This window comes from Festucalex cinctus, chromosome 9, assembly GCF_051991245.1.
Source record: "Festucalex cinctus isolate MCC-2025b chromosome 9, RoL_Fcin_1.0, whole genome shotgun sequence".
Classification (NCBI taxonomy): Eukaryota; Metazoa; Chordata; class Actinopteri; order Syngnathiformes; family Syngnathidae; genus Festucalex; species Festucalex cinctus.
Window position 1 is genome coordinate 18,695,593 of NC_135419.1, and position 19,772 is coordinate 18,715,364.

General features: G+C 37.1%; 1 protein-coding gene across 4 annotated transcripts; it reads left to right on the plus strand.

The window, feature by feature from the left end:
• The first annotated feature begins 49 nt into the window (after positions 1-49).
• Positions 50-17,782, plus strand: LOC144025986 (aryl-hydrocarbon-interacting protein-like 1). 4 transcript variants are annotated; one of them, XM_077532425.1, is made up of 10 exons: positions 1,864-2,003; positions 3,539-3,621; positions 3,713-3,777; positions 3,864-4,055; positions 6,617-6,805; positions 8,590-8,766; positions 10,684-10,825; positions 12,178-12,596; positions 15,196-15,337; positions 16,919-17,782. In XM_077532425.1, exons 4-10 carry the CDS (start codon positions 3,975-3,977, stop codon positions 17,341-17,343), a joined length of 1,575 nt encoding a protein of 524 aa, XP_077388551.1. In that variant the 5' UTR covers positions 1,864-2,003; positions 3,539-3,621; positions 3,713-3,777; positions 3,864-3,974; the 3' UTR covers positions 17,344-17,782. The 4 variants fall into 4 exon arrangements, with proteins under 4 accessions (XP_077388550.1, XP_077388551.1, XP_077388552.1 ...); XM_077532424.1 differs by lacking the exons at positions 3,539-3,621; positions 3,713-3,777 and adding an exon at positions 50-149 and having other exon boundaries at positions 1,746-2,003; XM_077532426.1 differs by having other exon boundaries at positions 3,539-3,777.
• The last annotated feature ends 1,990 nt before the right edge of the window (positions 17,783-19,772 follow it).

A 19,772-nucleotide genomic window follows, 5' to 3' on the forward strand; every position in this document is an offset into this window, starting at 1 on the left:
GTGGTTTTGTTTTTTTAGTCAGCCATCAATGCAAGCCTTGACAACTTCCTGTTATGCACGCTCGCGGACAGGAACTTGATTTGGCCTTTTTACTGTTTATGAACTCCGCCGGATTGTTTTTGTTCCCTTTAGGTGGATAAACCTTCAAGGTGAGTTGAATCATTGTGCAAATTATATTCCTCATGCGAGTCCACACACTCCCTTTGCTTGCGCTTTTAATTGAAGCTTGTTTAAGTACACCGTTGCTTTTCCAACCCTCAGCGGCCATCACGTTAGGTACACTGACAGTGAAGTACGGTTATTTCATTTCTATAGATGTCAAGTGATGACATAAATATGGATTATTAGTCTTAGCTGTTCCGATTTACAACTGATTCACGCTGAACTCTTTTCCTGTTCATTTTTACCAGTTAATCATATTAGTGATTTTTATTTTACCCTCTCCTCAAGGTATTTAAAAAAAAAACCTGATTGTTATTTATTTATGTTTTTATAGGTTAGTAAGTTTTGCTCCTAGTTTAATTATTTAAATTACAACATGACAAAATATAATTTTATGAGAAGGTATTACAAGAATATTTTTTTTATGAGGGGAAAAGTGTGTTTTTTGTTTTGTTTTTGTTTTTTTACAAGAATAACTTTTTTATTATAAAGAAAAAGTTGTACTTTTTATGATATTGGTCATAATGTTTTAAGAAAAAAAGTTAATGAAAAGTCATAAGGAAAACAAATCTTTGAAAATTGCCTCTCAGTGGGGATGTTGCTCCTTCTTTGGGAGAATTAATATTTAAAATGTTTTACTTTTCTTACTGACCATGCACATTTTTGACAAGAAAGGTTATATGCTGTTCACGAGTAGAGCAATTATTTTCTGACAAAAGTTATATAATATTTGGGAAAAAATAATTGTATAATAAATTAGCATATGAGTACAATATTCATTACTTTTATGGTTTATAATATTATTATAGTCCAAATGTTCTAAGTGATAAATTGACAAGAAATATTTATAGTTTGAAAATTAAAAAAAGAAAAAAAAAGTCATGTACAGTACTTTACTGATTAAAAGCCAAGAGTAATAATTTATTCAGCAAAAAAAAATACCAGTATAGTACAATTTATGAAAATAGTCTTTTTTTTAATTATATAAAAGGTGTACTTTTTATGAGGTAGTCTACATTTTACAAGAATAGTAAAAATTCTATGAGAATAAAGTTAGAATAACAGCAACAATTACAATGTCGTTAGCATAGTCATATTACGATATCATTTTTTTTCTATGACATTCCCATTTATTATTATTTATTATCTTATTGTATAGTAATGTGAAATATCTGAACTAAAATGAGCACAAAATGCTTGCATCAAATCCTGAGTAACCACCACAACCACCAGAATTTAATTTAAGTGATCGTCAGTGCGCCTTCTAGTGGAGAGAAATTTGCAACGACAGGTCGTTTTTGTGATTTATATAAACTGCAGTTTGTCCTCACGTGCCAGATTGGATCACCTGATGGGCCAGTTCTGGCCCGCAGGCCTTGCATTTGACGCTTCGCTTTATAATCGATTAATTTCAATATAGTTATATTATGAGACTGTGTTATCATAATTGTCTTGTATGTTTTTTGAGAAATGATGATCCAAAAATATTTCAAAGCATTATGTTCCGTTCCCTTCACTAAGACGACGTCACCTTCTAGAAGGATCTTCTGCCGTGTGAAAGTCACCTGAACTCCTTCCTGCAGGGACGCTCCCGCCAATGGCAGGAGCCAGCCGGGGATTAGCTCCTCAGATTAAAGTGGCCGGCTGGGCCTAATCCAGCCATCTGTCAGAGAGCAAGCCACCGACCGGCCGGCCGGCCCCCGTCACCGCTCTCATCTCTGGGCCAAGAAAGAGGCGGCGGCACCATGGAGGAGACGTACCTGCTCAAGCATCCGGGCGTCAAGAAGAAAATTCTGTCTGGAGGCACCGGCCCGCTGCCTCACTTCCCACCTGGGACCAAGGTACCGGTCACATGACCTATATGGGATGTGACGACTTTTACATCAAGTGTTGTTGGGTGTTTTTTTTTTTTTTTTTTTTTTTTGTATGCAACATACCTACACTGTGCATAAAAAAAAACTACTTTTCCAGCAGTTGGGGCGCCAGAAAAATACTGTAAAATAACGGAAAAGTACTTTCTCGTAAAAACAGAATTTTTTTTCCCCATAATTAAAGTAGGCTATAGTTTTTAACTGTAATTTTAACAAGATTGAATGTAAAATAACAGTATAAAAAATAATGTGATTAATCTTTCAAAACATGGCCAATAACAGTCGAAAAACTATAGATAGTGGGTTTAATTTTTTTTTTATTATTTATTTAATTTATGTAGCATCCCCCCTCCCCCTTCTCAAACTGTTAATATAATGACTCTACAATTTTGGACATTACAGAAATTGTTCTCATTTTCACTTTAAAAAAAAATGTCTGTTCACAAATAAATTATGGTTAAATTACAAAGTTTTACTGTTAATTTTTACCTAAATATATGTCTGTCTGTCTATCTATCTATCTATCTATCTATCTATCTATCTATCTATCTATCTATCTATCTATCTATCTATCTATCTATCTATCTATATATATATATATATATCTATATATATATATATATATATATATATAAAGGTTTTTAAAGTTTAATTTTAGATTTTATTCCTTAAATAACAGACAAATATTTGTGAAATTATGATACATTTGTGAACACATTTACTGGAGTTTTTTTTTTTTTTTTTTGTAAAAGAACAGAAATATTGTTTTTTACAGTTACAGTGATTTCATGTTATTTTACATTTGACATGTAAAATCAATTTATTTTTGTAATTTTTTTAATACAGAAAAAATACATTACAGTGTACCGACTTAAATCTTCATGATCTGCTTAGAAGAAAATTCCACAAAAGTAAGTTGAATATATAATTTAAAATCTATATATACCATCAACTTTTATCCCAAAATGCTATCTTCCTATTTGCTAAGGGTTTGGCGCCTACTTGTGGGAAAGCATTGCAGAAAAAGCACAAATATAGTTTTGTTTTTCAAAATAGATGACAGGAATCTCCATACGTACTGTAGATATGCGCTGCACAACATAATCACGTATTTCTAATTATTTTATGGACCCCCAAATTAGGACCCGCCAACCCCAGTTTGAGAAGCCCACGCACGCAGCCTCAGGTGTCAAACATGTTGTGATGCGTCGCATTTATTGGCTGTTAATATAGTTGGCGTTGAAATATTCACGAATGACGACGTGCGCGTGAGGGAATCGTTTGGCACCAACACACACGAGCAAACATTTGGTCAAGCAAATTGCGACACGTTTAATGGCAGTGGCGTCGTGTTTGTGTCTCGGTGTGTGGGGGTGTTTCTTTTTGGTTCCTTTCTTTCTTTCTTTCTTTCTTTTTGTTTGTTTGTTTTGTAGTTGTCCTCATTCTAGTCACATCCAGCTATTGGCACAAAGCCCGGATACACTGACAAACATTTTCCATGACAGTGCCAGCATGGATTTCCACTCCTGTGCATCTACATTACTCGTGTTTGTTTGTGACCTACCTGCTGAGGAGGAAGTTCCCAGCGGTAAATAAACTCACTGCATTATATACTCAGTCAGAATAGAACAGCAAGTACAATCTGACACATTCATATCTACACATGTGATTAATAACAGAGCATTGTGTTGGCTATGAAGAGCCACAACATTAGGTACACCTGACGTCGAATGGCAAATGTGTGGTATGACGTCACCATTTTATCCATTTTCGGTGACAAATGTGGCGATTAACCATAACGGTGTCTTTTTTTTTGTGTGTGCATTGCAGCTGGTCTTCCATTTCCAGACGCTGCTGGACAACTTTGAGCGCACGGTGGTGGACGACAGCCGAGTGGCCGGCGGCGGCAGCGGCAGGCCCGCCGAGATCTTTGTGGGCAAGATGTTCAAGTTGGAAGTGTGGGAGACGCTGCTCACGTCCATGCGGCTCGGGGAGGTGGCCGAGTTCTGGTGCGACGCCGTGGTGAGTTGGTTGGCTGACGTCAGCGCGCAAATAAAAAGTGACGTTGAAGTGAAGCCCACTGTCACAAAAAAAAAGTGATTAATCGCAATTTAAAAAAGAATTTAATTGCTCACAAACGCAACACGAGGGCGGCAAAGCACCTTTTTTTTTTAAGTCTCAATGAGTTTAATGAGTACTTCCTACAAATATTACTGTATAGCATCATTGCACAATATTACTATCTATCTATCTATCTATCTTCCGTCCGTCTGTCTGTCCATCCGTCCATCCACCCACCCGGACCCGTCGCCATGGGCGGGCCTTGGGGGTCCGTGCCCGCCCTGTCAGTCAGCCGTGCCCGCCCTAGCAAGATGACTCACCAACTATTCGTCCTATCAGTCACGTAAACTTGCGCCTTCTGGTTCAAGTAAAGCATGGCGTGCCAGCCAACCACATACCTCCTTTCAAGTTTGGCTGTGATTGACAACTAAGCGAGCCAATGACAATCCGGATCACGAGGGCTGGGGTGGGGTGGGGGGGGTGACGCGCGCTCTGCAGACGTGCCTTAGCCAAATCTACTTCCGGGTAGATAGTGCGCATTTGCCGGCTGGCGCTGGGACAAAGACTGAGCAGTGAGCACGTCGTGCCGCTTTAATGGAAGCCACCAAATGCCAAACCTCGATCCAGGATGACACAGTTGACATCAATGGGAATCCTGAGTCCACTGGTTACGTTTACAAGTGAGTGTCAAACTTCTATTTTAATTAGTCAAGCCACACAGCACGGATGAATTGTAGCAATACACAGTATGCTTTTAACAGACCCAAGCAGTCACACATACACAACAACAACTAAGGAGCATAAAATTATTTATCACTAAAGCAGTTGCAGTACAATGTGAGTTGAATTCTCTTTTTTATTGCCAAGTTTGTTCATGTTGATGACTGTCACTAAGTTCTAATAAAAAAAACAGCACTTTACACATCCTTTTGGATTGATATTCTGCTTAGTTTTTCACTGAACCCATATGTTGTTTCTGTATATCATCGACATAACTCAACCTTATTTCTAAATCACTTTAAAACAGCCATTGCTGCATACAAAGTGCTGTGCATGGAATAGAAATGAGTCTTTTAGTAGACACAAGTGAAATAAAATAACACAAAATAAAATTAATTAGAGTAAATATAAGTAGATAAGTATACGCGCAAATAAAATACAAAAAAAAAAAAAATCTGTACAAGTATAGAAATAAAATAACACAAAATACACCATAAAAAAGTAAAATGATGTGAAGTCTCATGCTGAGTCAAAGATCAAAGAATAGAGATGTCTGTCAAAAATGACAGGAAATTGTGTCCATATCGTACAGCCCTAATCCAACACGCAAATGAAGGCAACTGCTAGCCAATTCCAGATAGAAGGGGCTGGGTCACAGAGTCATTCATTCGGACATCGTTGTTTACAGAAGTGAAGAGTGGATTTGTTTCAAATGAACCTTTGAGTTGAATAAATGCAAAATGAACTACACATTTTTTTTCAGTTTGTCTTTTAGATTTCAGAACGAACTGCCGCTTTTAAGTGACAGAAAATATTTCTGAACACTTTTGCAGTTGTCACAATGCCGCTGTTCAACCTGATGAACATTAGATTTAGGTTGATAAAGTATGCCCCCCCTACAATTTATTTCTGGTGACGGGTCTGCACCCACCCATCCACCCATCCATCCAAAATGGACAGATGGGTCAGGCTATATGTAGATGAGGTAAAAAAAAAAAAAAATTTTTTTAAAGTGAAATGTATGTAAATTAAAAGTTCATTTTATTAATAAAGCAATAATTTTCTCATTGAATTCATATAATAAATGAAACATGTTATGTAAACAGTACAATAAAAACAATTTTCTCTAATTTAAAAAAAAATTATTTAAAATTAAATTAATTGTAAATACAAGAAATTATTTAATAAAATAAACACAAAAACTTAAATAATTACGTACCGTAAAAGAAAAAGAAAACAGCTTTGCATTTTGTTTTAAAATAATATATAACTAATTAGAAATAATTACCCAATTATTTAATAATATTGAAAGTTATATATAAATAACTTAATTTATTTAAGTTATTTATATATAACTTTTTATTTTGGAAATAGTATTTTAAATCCATCATTTCACAAAAATTATTTAAAAAAAACAATTTTAAAGTGAAAGTGTTTTTTGTTTGGTTCACGAACTGGATTTAAAAAAAAAAAAAAAAAAAAAGCTTCGAAATAACCTTTTCAAGCACTTATTAATAAACTTCACTTATACTTCCTAATTGAATGCAACAAATATGTCAGGGTCCTTGATTATGTAAATGTTTGCAAGAACAGAGCATGTCGCATTTCTCCCGTGGACCCAATAATTGCGCACCCCTGGTCTAAATCCTGGCGTTGAAGGTTAAAGCAGCTCATATGAATGCATGCCGCATCGATCATCACCTTACGCAACCTTCACCGTCGTTCCTCCTGGAGCGCCGCACTGACTGAAGCTGCTTTTTTTTAATTTTTAATTGTTTTGTTTCCACGCTGTCGTTTGGCAGCACACGGGTTTGTACCCCATCGTGTCGAAGGGGATGCGGCTGATTGCTCAAGGCAAAGACCCCCTGGAGGGCCAGAGGCACATGTGCGGCATGGGGAACCTCTTCCACTACCACTCCACCGGCTTCCCCGAGCTGGATGAGCTCATGAGAACGCCGCAGCCGCTCATCTTCATCATGGAGCTGCTGCAGGTCAGGAGAAAAAAACAATAACAAAAAAAAACTTGCACGACACACCCCCACTATAAAACAATCAGTTCACAGTAATTTATCAATCCAGATAATCCTTCAAAATAACATTAAATAATACAAACAATAAAGTAAGAATAGTAAGAATTCAAATAAAAATGACATCTGCTGTAAAAAATATAACCCAATCTGCTCAAAATCCACAGCTTGCCAGCGAGTACTAAGGATGTAACAATAATGGTAATACCGTGATATTAAAACTGCCACAATATCGTGGTCATCGTCATGCCACGATATTAAAAGCAGAACATCTTTAAAAAAAAAAAAAAAAAGTCGCGTTGATTTCCATTTGTGCAGTTCTAGCATCCTCTAGTGGCTATTTTTTTTTCTAGTGCAGTTTAATATTCACAAGGCATGTTTTGGCCCTTTATGTTTAAAATCCACAATAATGGTCAGATGAAGGGGAACATAATATACTTGTCAATACGTGGAGGAACTCATTTTATTGTATGTATTAATTTCTTAGTTAATGTAATTATTTATTAATTAATTTATTAATTTTATGAATACTGCGATTGGCTGGCAACCAGTCCAGGGTGTCCCCCGCCTACTGCCCAGAGCCAGCTGAGATAGTCTCCCGCACCCCCCGCGACCCTTGTGAGGAATAAGCGGCCAAGAAAATGGATGGATGGATGAATTTTATTAATAATAAAAAAATGTATCAATTAATTGTAATGCTTGTATTAGTGCCTCAATATATATATATATATATATATATATATATATATATAATATTTTTATATTTTTTCATTACTGTAATAAACTAAAATACAATATTGTGTGTGTGTGTGTGTTTTGTTGTTTTATGAGTTTTTTTTTTTCTCCCAATATTGTGACCTTCTTTTGTATCGCCAACCTCCCCACAATATCGTGATAATTATCGTATCGTGATGTTTGGTTATCGTTACATCCCTAGCGAGTATGTTCACCCAAGCCTTTTCAGGCAACAATATTCCTCAACAAGTGATGACAGCGGTGACAAAAAAATTGCACAACCCCCCACCCCGCCCAACTCTGCCTCCAAACTTTGTGCTTTGAAGTCAAGCCACCAGGGGGTCCAAAACAAAAGTTTGATCATGTTGGAGCAGACAATTGTGTGTTCCTATTTAGCATTCCCTTGTATTCACTCCTGCTGTTTTATTCAATGGCGGCTTTATCTGGGAAAAAAAGTCATCCTTGAAGCCATACCTGGAAAACAAAATCACTTGTAAGCAGGCAGACAATAAAAACAAACACCCTTTGCTTTCTATTTTAAAATACTGCAATTGAAATCACAATAACATTTATTATACCTCCACCAAGTCTGGTCAAAAAATGAAAATGTTTTCCCATAATTGGTTGGTAAGCCACTTCCTGGTTCATTAAAGATAACAGTGGGTGTCATAACTGCCCCTACAACTAAGCCTTGAAAGGATCAACTAGGGTAGGGGGAAGATTCAGGGCCACTTTCAAGCAATGGTTGGAGTCTGTGAATCATGGTGAGACTCATTAGTTTAATTCATTCCAAGCTCATAACTTTGTTTACTTGTACGACAACCATGATCTTAACTCAAAATATGAAAAAAAAATTCTGAATAAAATTTTGAATATATTTACTTTGTGAAGTTTTTTTTCCCCATTTTAGTTAATTTTGTTATTTCTCATTACTGTTGGTTTTCATGACTATAAAAACCTTGATTCCAATCCAGATAAACAGTCAAATGAAATAGCCCCCCCAACCTTTGCAGGTGGGCGACCCCATGTCCTACCACAGGGAGTCGTGGATGATGGAGAAGGACGAGAAGCTGAGCACGGTGCCGCTCCTCCACATGCGAGGCAACGAGCTGGTCAAGCAGCGGCAGTTCCAGGAGGCAGCCAGCCAGTACAAAGAGGCCGTGCTGCTGCTTAAAACCATCCAGTCCAGGGTGAGTGCATGGGGGTGGGAGGCGGCGGCATCACCTGCCAGGATGGGGGACTCGAGTGGTGGTGACTCAGAAGCTGTTATGATAATACATGACTTAACTTGTCCAGGACAAAATGACTAAATGTTCTCTTGAAACCCTACTTTGAAGCCCTGACACCTTTAAAACCCTAGGTCACACATTCTGATGGCTGAATTTTGTAACAGCTGTTAAAAAGTATGACTCTGCTTGAAGGCCAAGCGCTCACTTGAAACCCTAATGACTATAAAATCCAAAGTTACGCATCTTTACAGCTGAAATTTCAACTTAATTTTGTAACAGCTATAATAAATTGTGACTCTGCTTGGAGCCCAAACTCCCCTTGAAATGCTACTTCTAGCCCTCATGTCTTTAAAACCTGAGACCAACATTCTGACAGCTGAATTTTCGTCCTCAATTTTGTAACAGCTGTTAAAAAGCGTGACCCTGCTTGGAGCCAAACTCTCACTTGAAACCCTGATGACTATAAAATCAAAAGTTACACATTTTTACAGCTGAAATTTCAACTCAATTTTGTCACAGCTATTTAAAACTGTGACCCTGCTTGGAGGCCAAGCTCTCACTTGAAACCATGACGACTATTAACATCTAAACTTACACATTTTTACAGCTGAAATTTCAACTTAATTTTGTAACAGCTATAATAAATTGTGACCCTGCTTGGAGCCTAAATTGAAATGTTACTTCTTGCCCTGATGCCTTAAAAAACCTGAGACCGACATTCTGACAGCTGAATTTTTCTCCTCAATTTTGTAACAGCTTTTTTAAGTGTGACCCTGCTTGGAGGCCAAGCTCTCACTTGAAACCCTGTAGCTATAAAATCCAAAGTTACACATTTTTACAGCTGAAAATTCAACTTAATTTTGTAACAGCTATAATAAATTGTGACCCTGCTTGGATCCCAAATTCGCCCTTGAAATGCTACTTCTACCCATGATGCCTTTAAAACCTGAGACCAATATTCTGACAGCTGAATTTTTTTCCTCAATTTTGTAGCAGCTGTTAAAAAGTGTGATCCTGTCTGGAGGCCAAGCTCTCACTTGAAACCCTGTAGCTATAAAATCCAAAGTTACACATTTTTACAGCTGAAATTTCAACTCAATTTTGTAACAGCTGTTAAAAAGCTTGACCCTGCTTGGAGGCCAAACTCTCACTTGAAACCCAGACGACTATAAAATCCAAAGTTACACATTTTTACAGCTGAGATTTCAACTCAATTTTGTAACAGCTATTCTAAATTGTGACCCTGCTTGGAGCCCAAACCCCCCTTGAAATGCTACTTCTAGCCCTGATGCCTTTAAAACCTGAGACCAGCATTCTGACAGCTACATTTTCCTCCTCAATCTTGTAACAGTTGTTACAAAACCGTGACATGCTTGGATGTCAAACTCTCCTTTGAAACCCTACTTTGAATCTGTGATGCTTTAAAAATCCAAAGCCACACATTCTAACAGCTGAATTTTACTACTTAATTTTGTAGCAGCTGTAAAAAAAAAAAAAAAAAAAAAGTCTCTTGAATTTTGTTACATCTTTTAAAAACCCTAACCTTGCCTGGTAGCCAAACCCTGCTCTAATATTCTTATACCTTTAAAATCCGAGTTCACACATTCTAACAGCTGAAATTTTCAACTCAATGTTGTAACAGCTGTTAAAAATTGTGACCTACTGAAGGCCAAACTCTCCTTTGAAACTTGCATGTGTGACTTCAATGCGCCCTCTTGCGGCCAGTATCAGGAAATAAATATCATGCATGGCTGGTGGTACCTTTTTTTCAAAATGAACTGTTTCCATTCTCATACTGATATGGAGGATGGATGGAGCGCAGTTTTGACCGCGCAAATCTTGCAACACCGTCCTTTCATTTCCCTTCCCCACGTGCAGGAGATGCCCGGCGACGCCGACTACATGAACTTGGGCCGCATGATCGTCCCCCTGGAGTTGAACTACTGCCAGTGCATGCTGGAGCTGCACGAGTACTATGAGGTGATCGAGCATGCCGACGAGCTGCTGGACAAGCACAAAGGTGGGCAGCCGCTCTGACCAATGACGCTGTGTTCATTTTGACAAAAAAATTTCAATTTAGTTTTAGTTACAGTCTTTTTGACTCAAATTAATTAAAGTTTCAGTCATAATTAAGTCATCTGGTTGTATTTTAGTTTTAATCCAATTTTAGTCGAATATTTGACAGTTTAGTCAGTGTTTTCCTTCAGCATAAATTTCAACTTCTATATATAGAATTAAAGCACACCTATTTATAACTGTAGTTTAACACGCAAGACACATTTAATACGACGGCGTCTTTTATTAACTCATTAATTGCCAGCCATTTTGACTGAAGCAACCCCCTTTGTTTTACTGGATTTTGGCTGATTTTGTGAGGCTCACAGAATATTGTGTGTATTGCTATAAAAGCATGGAACCTACCTAAAGAAAGATTAGAGTTTCTTCTTTCATCAGGAAAAAAAAAATGTATGTATCTATCTGTTTCCGTTTTGCATCAATTAACATTTGAATCTCGCTGAGTTAGGTCAATATTCACATTCCTGGCAAATAAAACACTGAGAAAAAGAGCTTTGTTGCAGCATGGCCCTCACTGATCTCTTATACTCTTCTGCCACTTGATGGCCGTGTTTTTTTTATTTTTTATATATAATAATTACCATTACCAGATGTCAGAAGCTGCATCAAAGCCTTCTGTATGCTCTTGCATAAAAAAAACAAAAACAAACAAACAAACAAAAAAAATGTGTAGACACGTTTTTGGGAGGTGAGGACTAAGTATTTAAAACGTTTTTACACGTTTTTGGGATTGAATGAATTCATTGTTTCAATGAAACATGTTGAACTGGCAATGACATACAAAAGCGCATAATTTCTTGAGATTAATCTTACAGCTGCACAGTGAAATAAATAAAATTACCGTAAGTAAATAAATTAAATTGCATGAAATAAAGTGCAGTGAACACTGAACAGTTTGTGAGTGGTTCTTTTCTTCAATCCACGTTTCATTCCTTCGGATTGCATTGTGTGAATTTTCGTCACTGTATTGTTGTTTTAGTTATTGATGAAATTGTCAGTCAATTTTAGTTGTAGTCTTAATGAATGGCTTCTATTTTAGTTTTCGTTTAATTTTCATCTGAAAAAAAGGTTTTCGTGACGAAAATTGCTGAAAATTTTTCGTCGAAATGAAAGCATAAACAAGCTTATCCCATTTTTTTTTTTTTTTTGTAAATTCAGTAAAAAATAAAAACTTAGAAGCTAATTTAGAAAAAAACAAAAACAAACATGCATTTTATTCAAGCCTGACCAGCAACTCACAAGTTGGGGCCACTCTTAAGTCAAAGCTTCCTGTCGTCTTCTTCGTTTGCTTGACAGACTGCGTGAAGGGCTACTACAAGCGCGCCAAGGCCCACGCCGCCGTGTGGAACGAAAAGGAAGCGCGGCGGGACTTCAACACGGTGGCCCACCTGGACCCCACGCTGGCCTCGCTGGTCCAGCGGGAGCTCCGGGCCCTGTCGGAGCGCATCAAGGAGAAGTACTGGCAGGAGAAGGACGCCTACTGGAACAAGCTGGACGCCGCCACTGGAAACGAGGAGGAGAAGACGGGAGATGAGGAGGAACCAAAGACGGACGACGGCGATAAGACTGAAGAGGCGAAGGATTGGCAGCAGATGTTGCGTCTGGTGATGCTGCTGCAGGAGCAAGGAAACGTCCTGATGAAAGACAAACGCTTCCAAGACGCCTCGGCAAAGTTCAAGGAGGCTTTAGACTACGTGGATGTCCTTCAAAATAAGGTTGGTGTGACAATATGAAGTCCCCAAAAATCACGTTCTTGCCTATATTTCATATCTTTATTGGAAGTATTACGAGACTAGTGTTGATTTTATCAGCCATTTTAAAATTTAGTCTTAAGTTTTAGTCCCAATATCAATCACGTTTGTTAGTTTTTGATCATAGTCAATCCCATTCCATTTTTATTTAGTCCATTTTTAGTTAGCTATAAATGTAGCATGTTAGTCTTTGTTTTAGTCCAAGAAAACATCATTTTATTCGTCTAGTTTTAGTCAACAAACACTGTCAATGTTTTTTGTTGGCAAATAATGTTGTTCATTTCAGCTCTAAAAGTATTTCACATTTTTGATGAAAAACAAATTCGCATGCAATTACTGTATAGCAACAAGTGGCTACTATGGCTCCTTTCTAGTAAATTAGCCAGCATTAGTTAGCGGTCGGATTAATGGTATTGTTGGGGTGTTATGACCGTTGGATTAATGATACATTAAAGAGATACTTGACTCATTGAACCATTTTCAGCAGTAAAAAGTTAATATTTTGTCTATAATTAATGTGGTAACTTCCTTATTTTCCATGTACAAATAACACCTTTAAAAAGTACTTTTTCTACTTGCTGTCGACTGATGATGACATCACCTGTGCCGAGGAAGTAGGTCACGACCAATCATGGCTCAGTTTACTGACCAAAGCCAGAAAACAGGTGAGCCATGATTGGCCGTTACCTACTTCCTCAGCAGAGGTGATGTCATCATCAGTCGACAGCAAGTCGACATTCATTCTAGACAAAATATGAACTTTTCACTGCTGAAAACTGTTCAATGAATGATTAACTTTTTTTTTTTTTTTTTTTTAACCTATCACCGTGAATCCACCTCCTGTCTGTTCCATGTGTTCGTGCATGTTGCATTTGCTAGCTGCAGATATGAAAAGGGGGCGTCACTCTATGTCACATGACAGTTTTACTGTGACAGATTAGCAGAGACAAGATTTTACAAAATCATACAGTCTCGTTTTTGTTCATGAACTAAAATGTCCATAGATTTTAGGCCATTTTTCGACGAAAATGCATATTGATTTAGTCCCTGTTATTGTTTATTAATGAGGTTTAGTCGAGTCTAGTCTAGTTTTAGTCCGGTGAAAAATGTGTGTTGACGAAATGATTTTTGTTTAGTTTTCATTGACGAAATTAACACTATAAGAGACAAACAAAAAAAGAGGTTATTTTATTATACCAGGGTTTACGTTGGCCATAAAAATTTTTTTTACGATGTTCAGAAGCATAAAAAAATTAAATACAATTGATGTAAAAATATTTATGCTTCATTTTACATTTGTTGTGATTAGGAGTCACTATAACACAATTTAACAACCAGAAGTGTGATTAAAGAAAAAAAAAAAAAAGAGTTATAAGCCAGAAGTTTCAGATAAATTCATACAAATCTTATAGTGTACATGTACAAGTTTACTGATTAGTATTTTCTAAATTTGAGTAAAAATAAAAATTGTAATAATCAATTCATAGGTTCACATTGGGATTAATTGGTATCGAACCGTGACCTATGAATCGTGATACGGATCAAATCGCCAGGTACTGGACAATTCACACCCCTACTGTGAACTGTTTAGTATATATTTTTATTTTCAAATAACTTTGTGAAACCATATTTGTCCACTTATGGTAATGCAAGCCTGAAAAACCTGAAAAAATATATGATTGTACATTTAGAACAGATATACCACGTCATGAATGTGTGATTAATCATGAGTTGACTATGAAAATCAGGTGATTAATTACAATTAAAAGATTTAATCGACCGGACAGCCCTAGTAATATATATAAACAGTATGTGTATGTATGTATTGTGGGGATCAAATTAAATTTAAGTTGCATTAAAAAGCATTACATTAGATTTGTTGATAACTAATATTTGATTTTTTTTGGATAACTGCAGAAACCCTTGTATACATTTTATAATAATAATAATAATAATAAGAAGAAGAAATTCAATTTGTAATGCACTTCATCAGCATGATCTCAAAGTGCTACAGACAAAAAAATAAAATAGCATAGAAAGAAAATAAAAAATAGAATAAAATCATATTCTTAATTAAATATCATAGGCCTTTCTAAATAATATATATATATGCATATATATATAAATTCATGGGCTGATTAACTGGTTACCATTTTTTTTCTGACAAAGACTGATTAGGCCCTACTAAAAAAAAAAAAAACACACAAAAACAAAACATTTTTGTGAGACACGTAAAGGCGGAACTTTGCGTCTTATTCTATTGCACATGTGTGCTTAATATTTTATCCACGTAGCTTGTATTCATCTCTTGTCGTCGTCATTGTTGTTTACTAAGGCGCATCAGTGTCGTTTGAAGTATGCGGGCGTAAGTGAAGCAGCAGCAGCAGCAGCGATGAATCCAAAAATAACAACTCAACACAAAGCCATGACAAGCGACACATCCTCCCACGAGCAACCTTCCTCTCCAGCAGGCTCTCCTCCTCCTCCTCTTCCTCACTTCATCCAATCGCCTCCGAAATTCCACATCAACCTTCATTTCACCTTGGTCAAACGTCCCCGACAGGTGCGCGGAGACGTCGAAGACGGTGAATCGTTGGCCAAAGTGCGTTTGCCGCTCAGCCTCAACCTGAGCCAGTGCATGCTGGAGCTGCAAGACTACCAGCAAGTCGTGCACATCAATGACCAGCTGCTGGAAAGCCATCAAGGTGAAATACGGGGGCGACGCACAACCAGTCCACCTTTTTCATGTACAAATGCATTCCACCAAAAGTCAATCTTTTTCTCTGACACATTTTTTTTCTTTTTTTTTTTGGAGATGAGATATGAAGATTTCTCAAGTCAGCCCGCAGCGTCGTTGTTTTGCTTTCATGCGGCTTGCGCTCTTGATCTGGCTGTTTACAAGAGAAGACGCGTCAATCAGGGCTTCTTATTTGGTTTCCTTGGAAACCACCTGTGGGGCACCGCATTAAAAAAATAAAAAATAAAAAATCATTTCTGGCTTTCTTTCAGCAGAGAATTTTGAAATGAAACTGCCGATTACACGACAGCTCAAACGTCCTCAATTTGGAAAGCAGACCAAAAAAAGCATTTGATGCTTCCCAGATGCAAACTGTGGTTACATTGAACTGATCAATCGGTGTATTAGCTGGAAATCAATCAGTGCACAACTCGCCGTCATTGGCTGACATGCTCCGTCAGCACAAAAACATTACAATGACCCATTTTGAACAAACTTTCTCAAATATACTTCACCAAAATATTTTCACTCGTTATTGTATGAAATATATCCACAACCTTTTATGTCCAAATATAGTCATTTTGTCTTTTTTTTCCCCCTCACAAATAGATATGACGGGTATTAGTTTGTCCTCTTTACACTTTATGAACCAATCATAAGACTGGGAAATAGCTTGCGAACAAATCTCTCAACAGAAGCGTTGTAAAATTCAGCCTCTTTCCTCACTCTGTGGGAGCTTTGCAGCATAATGTTGCCTCAAGAATGATTTTTTTATTTTTATTTTATTTTTTTAGATAAAACTAGTGCCTTTTGAAGTGCTTTGTCAGCTCATTGTTTTCTTGATTGCATCATCAAGACTCTTAAGACCTTTGGAGAAGAATTTGGGAAGATGCTCTAACAACAGAGTTTTTTTTTTTGTTTTTTTGTTTTTTTATATCTATCTTAGAAAGGATGACCGTGAGTGTTGATGTGTTTTTCAATTTTTTTTCAATATATTTTTTTTTTAGTGCACTAAGGCTGAACCTCAGTTAAATTTGGTGGTAAGAATACTCCTTGTTCCTTATCTTCTCTGCACACATATGCACATATTACACAAACACCAACAAAATTAGCCTATGCTAAACGATTAACAATCGCGATGAGCATTAGCCCTCAGTAAACTCGAATCACTTACTTCAGTGGTGTCCAAACTACGGCCTGGGGCCATTTGCGGCCCGCCGTCCATTTTTCACTGACTGAAATTAGACTAAAACTGAGACTAAATTTAAAAATGGCAGACAAAGTTAACACTACTGCAAACAAAGTAGAAAAAGAGGAAGTGCAGAATGACTTTTGGGACAACATGTCAATAGTCAACTATCCCTTGATAGTTTCCAGAGGATGGTTGCTGTTTGATTTGAACAATAATGAGTTTGTAAGAAAGCATCCTCAAATGCTCGTCCCCATTTTGTATACTTCAGCTTGGCGTGACAAGGCTGTAAATACTTAGTGTACTGTTAAGAACACGAGAGGACTCCAACTCTGAATTTGTCACTGACGTCCATTTCAGGTCACTTCAAGGCGCTCTACCAGCGCGCCCGGGCGCACGCCGCCTTGTGTAACCAGGAGGAAGCTCGGCGGGACTTTGCCGCTGTGGAGAAACTGGACCCCAAGTTCAAGCCGTTGGTCCGCCGGGAGCTGAAGAAGCTGGGCGAGAACCTCCGCAGCATGCACGCCCACCAGAACAAGACCTACAGGGACGCCACCCGGGAGAACTGGGGAGCCGGGCGGGCCCGGCGAAGCGACGCCACGCCGGAGATCAGCGGCGACGACGTAAACCAAAGCTGTCAACCTCACGAGGAGGAGGAGGAACCCGAGAATGAAAACGTCGTGAGCGCCGAGCTGATGGTAGATAACGGCGGAGGCCCCGATGAAGACGGCCGCACTCTGACCGCCGCCGTTAGCGATAGCGTAGCTAGCGGGAGATCGACTTGAGATAAAAAGCACGAAGAAGGTCCAACGCCAAGCAGGAAACAAAAGCGACCAAGGTGATAAAAGAATGAAAAGCGTGGAGAGAATAAATGGAGGTGGCATCGAGTGATAAGAAAGAATTGATTTAGCCACAAGCTAACACAAACTTAAATACAAAGAGAGAAACTCATAATATTAACTCATTGACTGGCAGCCATTTTCACTGAAGCAACCCCCTTTGCTTCCGACTGTTTGACTTGATTTGGACCGATTTTGCAGGGCCCACATACATATTGTGTTCTATTGTTATAAAAACATGGAATCTATCAAAAGAAAGATTAGAGTCTCTTCTTTCATCAGGAAAAAAAAGTATATTTGTATCTGTGTCCGTTTTGCAGCAATTAGCATTTCAATATAGCTAAGTTTCATGATTATTCACAAACCTGTTGAAAACACAGGGGGGGTGGGGGGGGGGGGGAAGGGGTTTTTGATATCTTATACTCTGCTGCCACCTGCTGGTCGCTTTTTTTTTTTTTTTTTTTTTTAATGACCATGTATAGTAAGGTGTTTTTTTTGTTATTTTTGTTTTTTAAACGACCATGTATAAGGCTTTTTTTTTTTTTAGACAGCCACGTATAATAAGGCTTTTTTTTTTTTTAAATGCACATGTATAGTAAGGCGTTTTTTTTTAATGACCATGTATAGTAAGGTGTTTCTTTTTTTTTTCTCTTTCTTTTTTTTTTTTTTAATGCCCATGTATAGTAAGGCGTTTATTATTTTTTTTTAATGTCCATGTATAGTAAGGCCTTTTTTTTTTAATGTCCATGTATAGTAAGCCGTTTCTTTATTTTTATTTTTTTAAACGACCATGTATAGTAAGGTGTTTTTTTTTAATGACCATGTATAGTAAGGTGTTTCTTTTTTATTTCTCTTTTTTTTTTTTTTGTTTTTAATGCCCATGTATAGTAAGGCGTTTATTTTTTTTTTTTAATGTCCATGTATAGTAAGGCCTTTTTTTTTAATGTCCATGTATAGTAAGCCGTTTCTTTATTTTTATTTTTTTAAACGACCATGTATAGTAAGGTGTTTTTTTTTAATGACCATGTATAGTAAGGTGTTTCTTTTTTTTTTCTCTTTCTTTTTTTTTTGTTTTTAATGCCCATGTATAGTAAGGCGTTTATTATTTTTTTTTAATGTCCATGTATAGTAAGGCCTTTTTTTTTAATGTCCATGTATAGTAAGCCGTTTCTTTATTTTTATTTTTTTAAACGACCATGTATAGTAAGGCGTCCCCCCCAAACAAGACGCTCACACTTGGTAATGTGACGTAATTAAAAAAAATAAAAAAAAAGTACATAGGCATTTAAAACATTAAAAACACACAAAAAAAACAACAAAAATATAGCTAAGTAAACTAGCATGTACAATTTAATTTATTTTACCTGATTTTACCTTTAGTCTGAAGTTGAAAGTACAGATGTCTGTTTTAAAATGTAGGGAGTAAAACTAAAAATCAATCAGAAAATAAAGAACACTCAAGTGAATGTAAAGATACCTGAAAATCCAATTCAGAGTACGTCCCCATTTCTTACGGTGTTCCTCAAGGGTCAGTCTTAGGGTCCATCCTTTTATATGAAGATATTGTCGGCAAATTAAAATGGATCTCATATGTCACATGTATGCAAATGACCTTCTGATTGATTTTTAACTCTGATAAGTACAGATGAGACTGCAATAAATGACTCGAATGTACTTACATAGGACGCACACACAGGAAGACAAATAGAAACTTTGTTTTTTTATTTCTGTACACAAAAAAGTAAAAAGCATCCAGTAAGCCCGCGCTCGTCTTTACAGTACAAAGTGTTTGTACACACTCCAACACACGGTGTCAAAGAAATGATTAATGAGGTATATCCATGGTGATGTCATCATAGAACACAAATAATCAACAGTTAATTGTGTTTGTGTAAACTCGCGTGTTAAGGTAGAACAGGTGATTGATTCATCGATCCATGGATTGATTGATTGATTGGATATGGAAAACAGCAGCAGACATGAGGCAGGATATAACCACATGTTGAGCAAGCAATTTGTGTGGTGTTATGTAACTATGTATTGTCGCTATGATTTAGCCGGATTTCATACAAAAAAAAAAAAAACACAAGTCATGAATAAATAAAAGACATTAAGGGGGTTACTTCAAAACATGTTCCCTTTCATGACGTCAGGAATAACATACAGTGGCATTTATTCTCAGTGAATTTTCATGAAAATAACAATATGTCAGTATAACAGTAATTATGGCAAAAATAATGCAATTTGGTGATACAATAGAAAGTTTTCAGCGCAGCATGTCCACCGGGTTTGTGGAGTCAGTGTGTTAGTTCCATTTCTACTTGGCCTGCATCCGTTTGTGTACATTCTCATGAGAATTGAGTAGGATTTCCAGA